Source organism: Erinaceus europaeus, chromosome X, assembly GCF_950295315.1.
Source record: "Erinaceus europaeus chromosome X, mEriEur2.1, whole genome shotgun sequence".
NCBI classification, from domain to species: domain Eukaryota; kingdom Metazoa; phylum Chordata; class Mammalia; order Eulipotyphla; family Erinaceidae; genus Erinaceus; species Erinaceus europaeus.
The window spans coordinates 4,204,576-4,218,600 of record NC_080185.1 but is presented as its reverse complement, the minus strand read 5'-3'; the positions used below and the strand labels follow the sequence as shown (position 1 = coordinate 4,218,600).

The window sequence follows — 14,025 nt, the reverse complement described above, 5'->3', positions numbered from 1 at the left end:
CATTCGACACTAGTCTCTGCTTGCTTCCAAAACAGTGTCACTGCTTTGTTTTTTCCAGGCCAGTTAGTGTTCATACATGTCTCTTTCTGTCACTTGGGTTCATTAAGCTCACTCACTGAGCTTAGATTGGCAGACCGAAACTTCTGCACATGCGCATATGAGTGTCCTAATCCACATCAGAATGCACACAGTTTCTACTGAGAAGCATCCAGGAAGCCAGAGGCCAGCGATGAGATCAGGATATGGCGAGGAGGAGGGAGAGGAGGAGGAGGAAGTGGACCAGGCAGGAGACAGGCGTCACACCCCTCCTCAGTGACGGCCAGCCCAAAGAAAGTCTTTCCCAGCAGTGGGAAGACTGAGACTTGTTCATCAACTACAGCTCGCTGTCAGGAGGGAGCACGAGGCACGGCATGCCCTCAGGTTCAGATGCCGCCATTGGCTCGGGGCCAGTGGGCTCCAACAGACAGGCTTCTTCCATAAAGTCAGCATGGGTCTGCCTTAACCTGACCCCACCCCAGTCTGGGGAAAAAGAAAAGCCTGCTTAGTCTTTCAGAAAAGATGTAAAAAGATGTCAGTGCTCAACCGGGTACTTGAGCGCCCCATGACCAGTGAGCTTTGGAGGGTCTCCACCTGGGAAGGAAGGTGCAGTGTGGCTCAGAGCAGAGGTGGCTTCGTGAGGCAGCCCAGGCCGGTGGGGAAGGTTTGAAGCCACTGGATTCCAGTGCTTGCTCTGGCCACCACTGGCTGGCCAGCCGCCGTTGCCCTCAGACAGTTTTAGTGGCAGGTGGCCCTCAGAGCTCTCCGAGGCCAGTCCCACCTCTCCCCTGTTGTGGGAAAGAGCGTTTGCGCCTAGTACCTTCCTCTGTGATCCGTGTGAACACCGTGGAGCGGTTCAAACAGCCTCTGTGCACCGCCCTAAGCCCAGGCAGCACACACAGGGCTTCTGGAAATGGGCAGTCAGCAGTAGGGCAGGTCTCCCACGGCTTAGCTCTTCCCAGAGCTACTGCTGGGTTTCCTGGGAAGAAGAGTAGCCTGCTGCCCCCACTCCCACCCCGGGTGCTCTGCTAGCATTGGCGACGGGCACGTCTGCAGCCTGGGCCACGGCCTTGGGGAGGTGCATTCCTTCCTGTGCATGCTCTCAGCACATCCTCACACGGGGGGTGGGGTGGGGGAGGGCTGCTCTGTCTGGACAGTGACACTGGGTAACGTGGCGCCCGTCATCTGCCTGCTTGTACCTTCTAGTCAGGGCTTTCCAAGACGCCTGTTTGACCTTTCTTTTCTACTAGTGATTTAATGGTGATTTGCAAAATTATAAGGTCATAGGAGTATAAGTCACCACCATTCCCACCACCAGAGCTCTGGCCAAGAGTGCCTTTCATAATGGCTTTTTCATACAGCTTCATGTTAGGTGTTGAGTGGTTGAACTAGTATTGGGACCAGCAATGGCAAGTGCATTGCAGTTTGTGTTCTGCTTGAGCTTCCTATTGTTGAAATATCTACTTGTCTGCAAACTGAAATGTCATCTTCTCTTTTGGAAATTCCTAGGATCAAGTTACTTCTGAGGACCGCAGGCTGCTTGAGTTGCAGGGATCTGCGGATATAGTCAAGATGAGGTTTGAAAGGTCTGAAATGAAGTCTGATTCAAATTCAGACTCTAGCGGAGCTTCTCTGGAAACCACATCTACCTGGCCAGGTAGGTGCCTTGGAGCATTTGTGTAGGGGCTAGCAGAACAACAGTGGCCTTTCAGGGCGTTTTTCAAGGGTAAAGGTCTCTCTGCTGGTGTGAATATACAAGCATGAATTTCAGCTTTCTTCATCTCTGTAAATCTTGGAGATGATGATTGGAGAGCAGCAGAGATTACTGTTTCGTCAGTGATTCAGGTGCTTGGGAATTGTGCTTCCTCTCCTGCTTGGTTTTAGTTTATTTTTATTAATTTATTTGTAAAATAAAAAATATTGACAAGATCACAGAATAAGAGGGGTACAGTTCCATATAATTTCTACCACCAGAGTTCTGCATCCCATCCCCTCCTTTGAAAGCTTTCCTATTCTTTATCCATCTGGAAGCATGGACCCAGGGTCATTATGGGGTGCAGAGAGTGGAAGGTCTGGCTTCTGTAATTGCTTCTCCACTGAACATGGACATTGGCAGGTTGGTCCGTACTCCCAGCCTGTCCCTATCTTTCCCTAGTGGGGCAGGGCTCTGTAGAGGTGGGGTCCATGGTACATTGGTGAGGTTCTCTGTCCAGGGAAGACAGGTTGGCTTCATGATAGCATCTGCAATGTGTTGGCTTAAAAAATTAAGATATAAAGCAGAACAAATTGTTTAATAGTTGGGAATCTAAAGGCAAGAATATAGCAGATGAGTTTTGGGATTTCCATTTTGGAAAAAGCTAGCAGGTCTATTTTAGGTGTGTTCCAGGGGGTCCATGGCTTTACTGGTTTTTGCCTGAGCCTGACAGCTATCATGCAGGTGAACCAGAGGTATTGTCTGGGGAGATGGTGTCAGAGTTGGAAGGGCTGGTGCCAGAACCCAGTCCTGGGAGGATTTGTGTTTTCTCTATTCACACTCTGCAGTTTGTATTTTCTTTTCTGGCATGACAGACGAATTGCAGAGAAACCCCTCACTTTTACACACCAAATCACCAATAGTAAAAGGCAGAAGGGCTAATTTCTCAGAAATCACGGGATCTCATTGCATAGGCTCTACTGTTGCAGGTACTTCTAGGTGTCCTTGGATAAACGTTCAGCTTATGTGGTGACTAATCACCGCGAACTCTGTGCTTGAGAAAGACCCAGAGCCATGTGTCTGCCACCACAGTCCCCGAAACAAGTAGTCCATCACCCACCCTCCCCCACCCTCCATTCCTCTGCACTGACCTTTTACACACAAACTCTGATTCCGTTCTCTGGCAACTGCAGATCAGGATCTGTCTCTGGTGATGTCACTTCTCCAGAGTGTGATGTCGGTTTCATTGTGCACTAGCCAGTCTTTGGGTCAGACTTTGTCAACAAACTGCATCCACGATCCATCGCAGGTGCAGGAATTATCGGTTCGTCTTCGTTCATCTCCCAAGTAGAGTGAACACAGCTCTTGGGATTGTACCACAGGGGCTTGGAAAAGCCCGTCCACTTTTAGACGGACACCTGGGTTGCTTCCAAGATTGTGGTGCTTGAAAGTCAAGCTGTATTAAACATTTACTGGGGAGAGGGAAGGAGAGAGAATGAGGTTTCTAATCATCTGGCTAAATTCCTGGAAATGGGGTGGGTGTACAGCATCATATGGGGAGTGCTTGTGGAAGAAACTGCCTAGTGGTTACCCACCATGGCTCCACTGCTTGGCTCTAGCCAGCTCATGTCACCCCTTTGCTCTCTGGCTGGTGCAGGAGAAGCCCACAGCCCCAAGAGCACTTAGAGCGAGGATTCCTTAGGCCGCACATGCTGGGGTCTGATTTTTTCAGGAGCCCTTGGTTTGATCAGAGCACATACCAAACTTCTAGAAGCAGAGCCAAATTTTATAACAAGGAGCACTTAACTCTGCAGCATAAGCTTACATGGGCACAGGTAAAGCCAAGCTCTCGTTTTAGATGTTTTAGATGGCACCTGGCACAGGATCCATAGCGTGAGCTCTTACCACAGGCCTCAGTGCTTCACTTTACCTATGGGAGGAAACACAGGTGCAGGTGACTGCTGTCCTCAGTGCTGTGAAACTGGCTTCTAGGGTCCAGTAGTAACTCTACTCTGCTCTAGTAACCCCACTGTGCTTCCTTCTTCAGCTCTACCCCGTGTGCAACATTTTGGTGGCACTTCTGGCCCCGAGATACAGTGGGACAACCAAAGCCAGGTATGTGAGGTGGGCAGCCTGGAAGATGAAGAAGCCCTGAAAGTAGTGGAAGCCTCAGAAGATGTGCTACTAGCAGAAGAGGTGGAAACACGAGAAGAGGTGGAGCCAAAGGAAAAGGCACAACTACAAGGAAACATGCAACTCCAGGAAGTAGGACAACCACTAGAAGAAATGCAGACTCAAGAAGACATCCCCACACAGGGAGAGATGGAGAAACAAGAAGAAATGCAAACACTGGAGGAAATGCAGACACAGGAAGAGTTTCAAACACAGGGATATATTCAGAGACAGGGAGAGATGCAGACACAGGGGCCCATCCAGACGTGGGGAGCTGCAGAGCAGGTCAGGAGACCCCCCGGTGTGCCTGCTGAGGTCAGTACTGAGGTAGCCCCAGCTCCCCGTCTGTTTTCCATTCGCCCTTAAGCGCTGTGTTCCCTCTTGGGCCCAGGTTCCCTGCAGGAAACACACTCTTGACTGCTTGTTGCTGTGTCTTCACCTCTCTCTTTCTGGGCTTTCAGATGAGGCTGAGGACCTTGTGGCTTTGGCTCCTGCTTAGAGCCCCTCTAGCTAGGCCACACCACAGCCTGCTCCTCTTGTGATGGGGAAACAGGCTTAGCCATTTAGCCCTGGGACAGGGAGCTGGTCAAACCAGAAGCCCTCAAGTCCTAAACAGAGGGCAGGCTTTGGGAGCCAGGAGCTCGTTCCCACCTGTGGGGGCGCTGTCATTGTCCAGGAAGGTCAAACTCCTGCCTGTCTAGTTCCGTGAGCTCAGGAGCCCAGGGGCCTGTTACTAGATGAGAGCAGGCTCCTTGCACACCGGTAGGCCCCGCCTGCCCGCGTCAGCATCACCATGTGAGCCAGAACCTGGCCAGACAGTTGGGTCAAGACTGTGCTCTTCCTGCCCTGAATTTGCCTCCACAGTCCCAGATGGGGACTACCCTCTTCTGTGTCTGGTTGCAGTCGGGGTTGGCGGCCACGTGGAGGGGCCCCTGACTGGTCTGTGGCAGGTATGCATGAAGGCCACACCTCAGAGGAGTCTGCGTGCCGAAAAAAGGCCTGCTTCTGTGTGGGAGGGGGGGTTGGAGCCTGGGCCTGGAGCTTGAGGTCTATGCTGGGACCTGGGGTGGGGGTCTCAATTTCCCTGCCTGGGAAAGCCCTCCTCTCCTTGCCTTGAGAGGCGTTCTACAGCATCCTCAAAACCCCTGCAGGCATTAGGAGCAAGTGTCTGGGAATCCATTCTGTCCTCTTGGGCCACAAAGCTGTGCAGAAGAACTGCTGCTGGTTAATACAGCTTTGCTAGAAACGTACAGACCCCCTTTTACTCTCAAGACAGGTTTCTCTTTCCCTTCTACTTAATGTGTAATTAAACTCTAAAGGGAACTCTAGTTTAAAATACTGCAGGGAACCAGTCATTGGATTAAATCACCCTGTAATCCTGTTTTTTTTCTTCTTTTTCAACATCAGGTATTAAAACCAGGGCTTTGCACACACATGTGTGATACTACAGAGTCACCTCCATGACCTAATGTATACTTTATTCTTTTGTGAGTGGGAGGGATAGGAGAGAGGGAGAAAAATCAGATCACCACCCCACCATCACAGAAAATTCACCCATCTCTGTCCATGGCGCTCCCATGACCCATCTCTGCTTGAGAATCCCTGTCTTCTCTTAGCGATTTTTACATGTATGAATGAGATTAGAATTGGATGCTATCATGATCTTCTCAGTGCTTTGCCTTTGAAGTGAGGGAGTATGGTGGGGTTTGCAGACCTCAGGTCCCTCTGTATTAACCAGCAGCACTTCTTCTGCACAGCTGCCCTTGGCTATCACATGGTCCATCGCTGCCTGTGAGATGGCACTGATGAAGCAGCTAGAAGAGTACAGGAATCAGCAGACTAGCCTCAGATACCGACAGTGGTCACATGGAGAGAAGCAGCCACAACAGGTTACCACATGGGAATTGGGGTCCAGGCCAGAGACCATCTCACAGAGGTGGCATGAGGGAGAGGAGTGAGGTTTTCAAAATGTTAGACTCTGGGGGGGGTGGTTATGTGTGCACAGGTCATCTGGAGTGACCGGTGGGGCCATAAGAAAAGGAGGACTTGAGCCAGAGCTCAGACCCCTGTGTCCCTACAGGAGCAGCCAAACTCCTCCTCCAGTGACAAGAGCCCTGAGCTCCCGAAGTTGGATCCCGTGCCCAGGAAATCGCGGCTTGGGAAAACAAAGAAGAGCTTCTCCAGTGTCTGGGTGGCCAAGCGTTTCCGTGCCTCTTCACCCTATAGTCCGAGGTCTCCCGAAGAGTCTGAGGAACCTTGCAAATCCTCCACTGAGGTGAGGAAGCCTGTGTTCCCCTTGGCTGATTGCCTTCATTGGTCCCAGCAGCCATGGGCAGGAGGGTAGGAGGGCAGCAGACAAGCAGCAAGCGCGGGCCGTGATGACGCCTTCTGACGGGCAGAGTGAGCAGACAGTCCACGGGCTCTGTGTGACACCTGGGGACACGAGGCCCTCAGGACTGTCTTCTTGCCCGACACCTGGGGACACACACAGAGTTTCTGTTCAGCGGTCTGTCCCAGGTGTCAGATAGGGAAGTTCCCTCAGCAGGGCAGTTCCACATGCCTTGGCGAGCCCAGGACTGGCACAGCAGCTGGCAGGGCAGCTGGAGGGAAGCAGAGGGACCCTCACCTGGGCAGGGAGGAGGGATCAGCCGGGACTCTCCCTGGGGGGTTTATCTGCTGCTCTTTCCAGCACCAGGGTGCTGTGGTGAGAATGGGGCCCCCCCCCGGGCCCCTGGCAACCTGTGGGCTCTGCTCCCGAGCTCTTCTCAGCAGTCAGCTGTGAGCATGGATGGGGGGACCTTGGCTCAGGACTCCACCTTGCCCCCTTTTCCCAGCAGCTGCCAGCTCTTGAGGCGGGACCCCAGCGCCCTCCCAGTCCAGAGACATCCCAAAACCCTGCTGAGCTGCCTGAGGAGCTGGACAAGCCAGCATACATGGAGGAGGAGGAGGAGGAGGGCCAGCCCCCTGCTGAGCCGTGAGAGCCAGGGGAGAGGCTGCGACCAGGAGACTTCAGACGTCTATGTCCCCTGGAGCCCTTGTGGGGGGAGAGGGTAACTTCTGTTTTCTGGCAAGTTCTTTTTCTGTTATTAGTTGAGCGGGGTCAGTTTGTTAGCAGAGACCCCTTCTACGGGGCTGAGTGGGTTGCGGGGTCCCATGTCCCCAGGCGGCTGCTGCGCAGTGTTTTCGTGCGCCCTATTTTCCCGCCTGCTGAGACACTCTTTGGGCTACGGCCACGGCATTCCCAGGGGGCTCCTTGTTGAGCAGAGCCATGTGGCCTTCACATTGTTGTTGGGGAACCCCCGGAAGACACCCGGGGGCAGGGGAGGGAAACATGAAATGGGTCAGCAGAGAAAAGCAGTTTCACTCAATAAACTTTGTTTTTTTGCTGCAAATCTCTTGGCTCCTGTCTGGTCTTTGGCCAAAGGGGGCCCAGGCTGAAGATTCAGTGCCATCCACTTCACCTGAAATACTATAGGGAGTGGGGGGGCTCCACACACAGGTGCTGAGAACAGGGGGTGGTGGGCTTGAGGCCTTCCAGGCCTTCAGAGGGGCCTGCCCTGGAACCCTGTGCTGTTGACTCCTGTTGGTGTACCCCTGGGTAGGGTATGTCTGACCTGCAGACAGTCTTGGGCTGGATCCCCCACTCTAGTCTTTCAGACAAGGGCCCCACATCATATTGTCTCCCAAGGCCCCTGCTCTTCCCTTCTTGGGGGATAGGGGTGAAGGGCACAGCACTTGCTAGATACAAATCAAGATGATTGGTGTTCCTATGGGAGTTCATGATGTGGGAAGGCCTTTTAGTTAATGTAATCAAATTGCAATGGGAAGCCAGGACTATACTTGTTAGAACTGAGGCACATCAGAGATGCATTGTTTGCAAACCGTGGCTGCCTGCTTAGAAAGCTAAAATTAACTTAGAGATCTTTGTAGAAATCCAGATGTCTAGCTCAGGTGTTAGTCTTTTTGATAGTCACCTTTTAAGCCTGCCTTCAGGAACAGAGGAGGATGTGAGACCCACCAGATGTTTGCCTTGGGGACACACCCCTGGCCTCTGAACTGCCACTTTCCCATGAGGTTAAGGGGAGGGCACTTGGTGACCCAGAGAGTAGGGATGAAAGCTTGGAAGAACAAGCTGGTTCATGTCCTATAAGCCTCTATCAGCTTCTCTGTGACACAAGAAGGTAGGTGGGGGGTTGGGGACGTGTAGTGGTGACAGCTGAATGCCAACTGGCCCCAAAGTCCAGGAGCCAGGGACATTTCCTGCCTAGATGGGAACCCTGACCCCAAGGTCAAAGGGTAATTAAGCACATGGGCTCCTTATTGATGAACTACAATCCACAAGCCTACTGAATCAAAACATGCCAGAGGTACAGAGTCAGAGGTCAGTAGACAGGAAAAATTGCAGTATTTCCAGTCACATTTGTGTGTGTGAGTGAGACTCCAGTCCAAGGAAGGTGGGCGGAGAGGCACCATTCCAGTTGCTGAAGTGGGCAGGGCTCTGGAAACTTGGTATCCACAATCATAGGGCACATGCACTGCAGGCAGGGGGTTGGGATGAAGGAGAGACCCCACTTCAGCCTTCTCATTATGCTCTGCCCCTCACCTGCCTGTGGGCACTCCCCTTAGCTTATCATCTGGAAACCACAGCACCAAAGCTTCCTTCAATACAGTGGGGGCCAGGCTCAAACATGGGTCACATGTATGAACCTGAATTTGAGGCTACTTCCTGCTGATCTCCTCTTATGGTTCTAGCTGGCAGCTGACAGCCCGGCTGCCTGTCTAGAACATGGGGACAGAGCTGAGAGGTCTTCTCAGGTGGGGTCAACACAGGGGGCTCAAAGCTCACCCCTACCAGTCCAGCCCTGTGCATCCCCTCACTCTGTAGATACCAGGTACCCTGCCCCTGAGAGGAAGGACACACTGCAGATAACCCCCCTCCTCGCTGTACTCGCCACCTCCTCCCCGCTCAGGTTGGTCTTACCTGCATGTTCTTTCAATTTAAATGCATGTTCAGGATCCACAGCCCCTGAGGCTACCTGGTGCACACCCCTTCTCCTCATATGATCTCCTTCTGCCCTCCTCAGCCTCTCATCTTCTTTCTGGAGCTCAGTGACCCACCACTGCTGTCCCTGCTGGCCTCCAGAGCCATGGATGCCACTGCAGATCTGACATCTCCCCGCAAGTGGCCCCCAGACCCCTGGCAGCACAACCCTGGGCTCTGGAGGGTTCTGGAAATCAGCTCCTGTTTAAAAGTGGGATAAAGGGGACATGGAGACAGGACCTCCATCCTCTGTCACCCAAGCCAACCAACACCCCCACCCCAGTCTGGAGGTCTAGCTTTTCCCAGTCACTCCTCTTGGACATGATAGCTTCCTCCACTGACTGCCAGTAGGGGGCAGGGTAAGTGAATGAATGAGGGAGTGAATGAATTATCTGAGTTGCCCATGCCCCCAGGCATGAGGCCTCTAGCAGGGGGGACTGGTTCCCATGAGACCAGCCACAGGGAGCAGCTTTGGCGACTTCCAAAAGTCACCACATGGGTTGTGTTTGCTCAGTCCTAGCTCCCCATCCCTGAGTGCCCAAAGCTACTCTGAAACCCTTCCTGTCATTGCTTGGGGTTTGGCCATTGCCCAGAGCTTAGGTGAGGCCAGGAGCCTAGGACGGATCTGAATGAATTCGGTTCTCTTCTGTGTCCTATGGCTCATGATTTTTTCTCTTCCTGCCCCACCCCACACCCTACCAGCAGCTGACTGGTGGCACCTCCAGCAGATTTCTTCCTCTGGTAGGCACTGCCATTCACCCCTCGCCCTACGCCAGGGGCCAGGGAAGCATAGGGAAGACAGGAGGTCTCCTGACTCTCCAGTCACACAACCCCCAAACTTTAGGTGGGCTGTGGCCAGGCTCATTTCTTGTTGTTTCTTGCCCCCTGGCGTTTGATTGCAGTACTGCAGAGCCCCAGGGACCTCCCTTGTGACCAGGTCAAGATATATGTGTGTGTATATGTGTCTGCCTGTATGTGTGTATGTATGTCTGTACATATGTATACACATTCATTACATAACCACATGCTTTGTGCAGGACTTCATGCAGACATGAAGTCTCCAGATTGCAGTCCTTTGTAGGTTCCCATTTTACGTTCTCCAAGTTCCCTCAGAGCCTTGATCCATCAGACAACCGTGTCTTTTCTCCACTTTCTCTTTGCTCCCAACTTTGAAAGAGCCCATCTCTGTGCTCTGTGTGTCTTCACTGAGGGTTCTCAGTGTTGCCAGGAGCACCCCATCAGCTCACTGACTGCACCCTGCTAAGTATATGAGGGACATCTCAGTGTTGCCCTAGTTTCTGTTTCTCCAACTTCATTCTCAGAATGGTGATTTGCTCTCTCCCAGAAATCCCCATGCAACCTCTACTTCTCATTTAGCTTGTCCATTATTGACTTAGAAATGAGAAGTTACAGAATGGAAGGTCCTTCTTCAAACTATGACCACACCCAGTAGCTACTTTGCCTTCATCTGTCCTCGACATTTGCTTTCTTCTTCAAGCTAAGACAGAGGACCTACACCTTCTTCCTTCTAAGGGGAGTGCCTTCTTTAGTGTTCTGCCTCTCACCACACATGTCCCTCTGTCTAGGTCAGTGGATTCCCCTTCTCTACGTGACCACACCCATCATCATGCAAACAGGCTGAGATACATCCCATCTCTTAAAAATTTATCTTAAATTATTAACAAAAATGGAGATAAAACTAACCAAACATGAGAAAATATCTGTGAGCCACATATGTACCAAGAGAGTGATGTCCAGAAAAATGTAAAGAAGTGACATGACTCAATATCAAGAACTACTCCAGTTAAAAATGTAAGAAGATCTGAATAGATATTTTCTCAAAGAAGACATGCAGATGGCAGACAGGTTCATGAGCAGGTGCTCAGCATCAAGTATCATCAAGGGAAATGCAAATCAAATTACAATGAACTGTGAGAAAAGGTAAACATCAGCTGAGAGAGAACAAACACTGCAATGGCATCAAAGAAGGGAGTCCTACACACTCCTGATGGAAGCAGAAATGTGTACAGCTGTTACCGTGAACACTGTGAAGTTTTTTCAACAAATTAAAATAGATCTGTCATGTGAGTCACACCCCCTTCTGTCTATTCATCCAAAGAAAAATGAAAATACTGACTCAGAAAGATATGTGCTGGGGGCTGGGTGGTGGCACATCTGGTTGAGCACACGTTACAATGTGCAAATACCCGGGTTGAAGCCCCCAGTCCCCACTTGCAGGGGGAAAGCTCTGTGAGTAGTGGATCAGGGCTGCAGGTGTCTGTCTGTCTCTTTTCCTCTCTATCTCCCTCTTCACCCTCAATTTCTGACTGTCTCTATCCACTAAATAAAGATAATTGAAGAAAGAAAAAATCTATATCAAAGAAAGATATATGCACTCCCAAGTTGATGATAACAGTATTCAGAATAGCCAAGATGTGGAAACATACTAAATGTCCCTTGATAAATGGCTGGATAAAGAAATTGTGGAACATGCTCACAGTGATGTTATTCAGTCTCAGAATGTAATCTGGGCCATTTTTCTAAACATGGATGGACCGTGAGTGCTTTCTGCTAAGTGAAATAGAGAAAAACATCTAATGGATGATCTCAAGTGTGGTCTCAAAAGCAAAACACAAAATCAAGGTCATTCATAGTCAGAGAGAGATTGGAGGTTGTCAGGAGTGGGAGGACTGTGGGTAAACAGAATGGGGAAAACTAAGGGTTCAGAAGAATCAAGCCTATCATTGTGAAGTCAAGGTGCTAAGAGTAGATCTTAAAAAATTATCATCACAAGAACTCTGGTAGTTATCTTCGGGAGGTAGGAGGGTGGGAGCACAGAACTTTGGTTGTGGGTGCAATGTAATCTTAACACTCTAGTAACCTACTATTAATCACAAATAAAAGTATAAAAATATATGTGTGAAATGAAGTCACAGGGCAAATATGTCAAGCATTTGGTCATGTTTATGATGAGATTTTTAATCATTTAAAATTATCCTGGAACAAATTCTCTTCAAACATAATCGTTGTCTTGGTGTCTAAATACATGAAGAGAAATCTCTCATTTGTAACTAATTGTGTAATGTTAACACAGACATTGGGAATGCAGAAACTATAACTGGTAAAAAGTAACATCTGTGTCATGGAAATAATAGCTTTCTGAACAAATATTTTCACTCTAAAATATTTTATTGCAATAAAAAGTTGCAATTGTGAGTCGTGATTGACATTAAGTAGACCGATTGTGATCATTTCATAGTGTACACCAGTATCCAATAAATACCATAAAATTCACCTAATGTATTTCAGATATGTCTCAATAAAACTAAAACTAACTAGCTTAAGCTATCAGTAGTATCTTGATTCCCATGGATGTCTCTCTGCTTGCTTCCAGGGCTTTTGTCTATAGCTCCTGTGTCTATTGCCTCACTCTCCCCAATGTTTGTCATCAACAGTTTGAAGCCAGTCCCAGCTGGGACTGCTGCTCCCCCACAGCTCTCACCACAGCTGTCTGGTGTTCCCTCTGTGCCTCTTTGTCCTGCTGTCTCTTCTGGCTGTTAGCAGTGCTGAATCATGAGAGAGGACTGTCAGATAATTGTGAGGAGCCTCACAAAGCAGCCTGCATTCCTGATACTATGGCCTAGCTACATAATCATTGTTTTGCCTGAGAGATCCCCACCCATTCCATTCCTTTGATCTAGCTTCTTTCTACCTCAAGACCCTCTCTGCCTGCAGGGTAATATTAATCCCACCAGTTAAAACCCTCACAACAGTTGCTAAGGAAGTTCCTACCTTCCCAGCTCACTTTTGCCTTTCTCCACCCCTTTCCTAGCCATTTCCGTTTCCGACTAGCCACTTCTGGGTCTACCATTTAAAAGTGTTGGCTCTCTGATCAGTAAAGACATTGCATTGCCACTCTGCCACGAGTTCACGAGTCATCTCTCCTGCATCACTGAGTGAGTAGCAGCCCAGGCTGGCTCCCATCGAGTTCTCTCCAACCCAGAGAGTACACACTCCCACACTAGCCCAGCAGAGGACCTTCTCTAGGTGAGCACTCACTCCTTTGTCAGAGGTATGGCCATACTTCCCTCAAAGTTTCTCCCAGTTCCTGCTTCCTGGTTGCTGTTCTCTGCGGGCTCTTCCTCCTGACCTGTAAATCGGGGCAGGGTGAATCCTGCATCATGACTCTCCCTCTATGTCCTTTTACCCTCAAAATCATCACATCTAGTCCAGTAGCTTTTTTTTATTGGTTCATCTGCAGTCCCCAAGCATTCAGATATGTAAGTCCAAAACTCAGGACCTCAGCTTGTGAGCTGGCTCAGAACAAAAATTGCTATAGACGTAATTATTGGAGATGTGCTCACACTGGAGGAGGTTGAACCCTCTTGGTCTAGTAGCTATCCTGTCCCTGGGAATGGGGAGGGGCCGCTGAGGAGAAACATGAGCTCAGGGAGCACATTCTGTGATCCTGCAGGCAGAGTGGAGTGATGCTCCCTTATATCAAGGGATGCCAGAGATAGTCAGCAAACCACCAGACATGAGAAGTGGCCTTCATAACTTCAGAGGAGCCAACCCTGCCAACAACTTGATCTTGGATCACAACATCCTATTGTTCCAGTCACTACTATAGACTATATTCTCTGCCCTTTGGTGGCCTGGGGTATTCATCACTTTAGTGCACAGGGGTTTGCTCTGGTTATTCCTCCTGCCTGAAATGCTTGTCTTTGTCCCTTTCCCTGCTTCACAGGGCTGGATCCCTCTCTTCTCTAGGTCTCAGAATGTCACTTCCTCGGTGACATAATGCAAGTGAGTATGGACATTTTACCATGACATATTCTAGCTGGGCAGTGAGGATTTATGTTTTTAAATGCATTAATACCCATGAAACTACCTTTCTAGGAAGATCTCTCAGTTATTCATCTTTAGTTTTTGAAGCAGGCAGTCACAGAGTTTGAAAACAATTTATTTCTGAGGTGCATCTATTCCAACATGTATGTCCTTGAGTTCCTGCTACAATCTTTTGTTTTATATTATATTACTTTATCTTATATGTTGGTGGATGTATGGTCTTATGCCTCAAGGA

At 49.8% G+C, this 14,025-nt stretch overlaps 1 protein-coding gene across 2 annotated transcripts in view; it reads left to right on the top strand.

Annotated features, from left to right (window-relative positions):
* Positions 1-7,250, top strand: part of PASD1 (PAS domain containing repressor 1) — a 47,417-nt gene extending 40,167 nt beyond the window's left edge. Inside the window, exons 10-14 of one of the 2 annotated variants that reach the window (XM_060183570.1) lie at positions 1,546-1,693; positions 3,777-4,216; positions 5,659-5,790; positions 5,982-6,176; positions 6,739-7,250. In XM_060183570.1, coding sequence (XP_060039553.1) covers positions 1,546-1,693; positions 3,777-4,216; positions 5,659-5,790; positions 5,982-6,176; positions 6,739-6,879 — 1,056 coding nt within the window. In that variant the 3' untranslated portion in view covers positions 6,880-7,250. The remainder of the gene's footprint in view (positions 1-1,545; positions 1,694-3,776; positions 4,217-5,658; positions 5,791-5,981; positions 6,177-6,738) is intronic. The other variant, XM_060183571.1, reaches the window with a different exon arrangement.
* Positions 7,251-14,025: the final 6,775 nt, after the last annotated feature.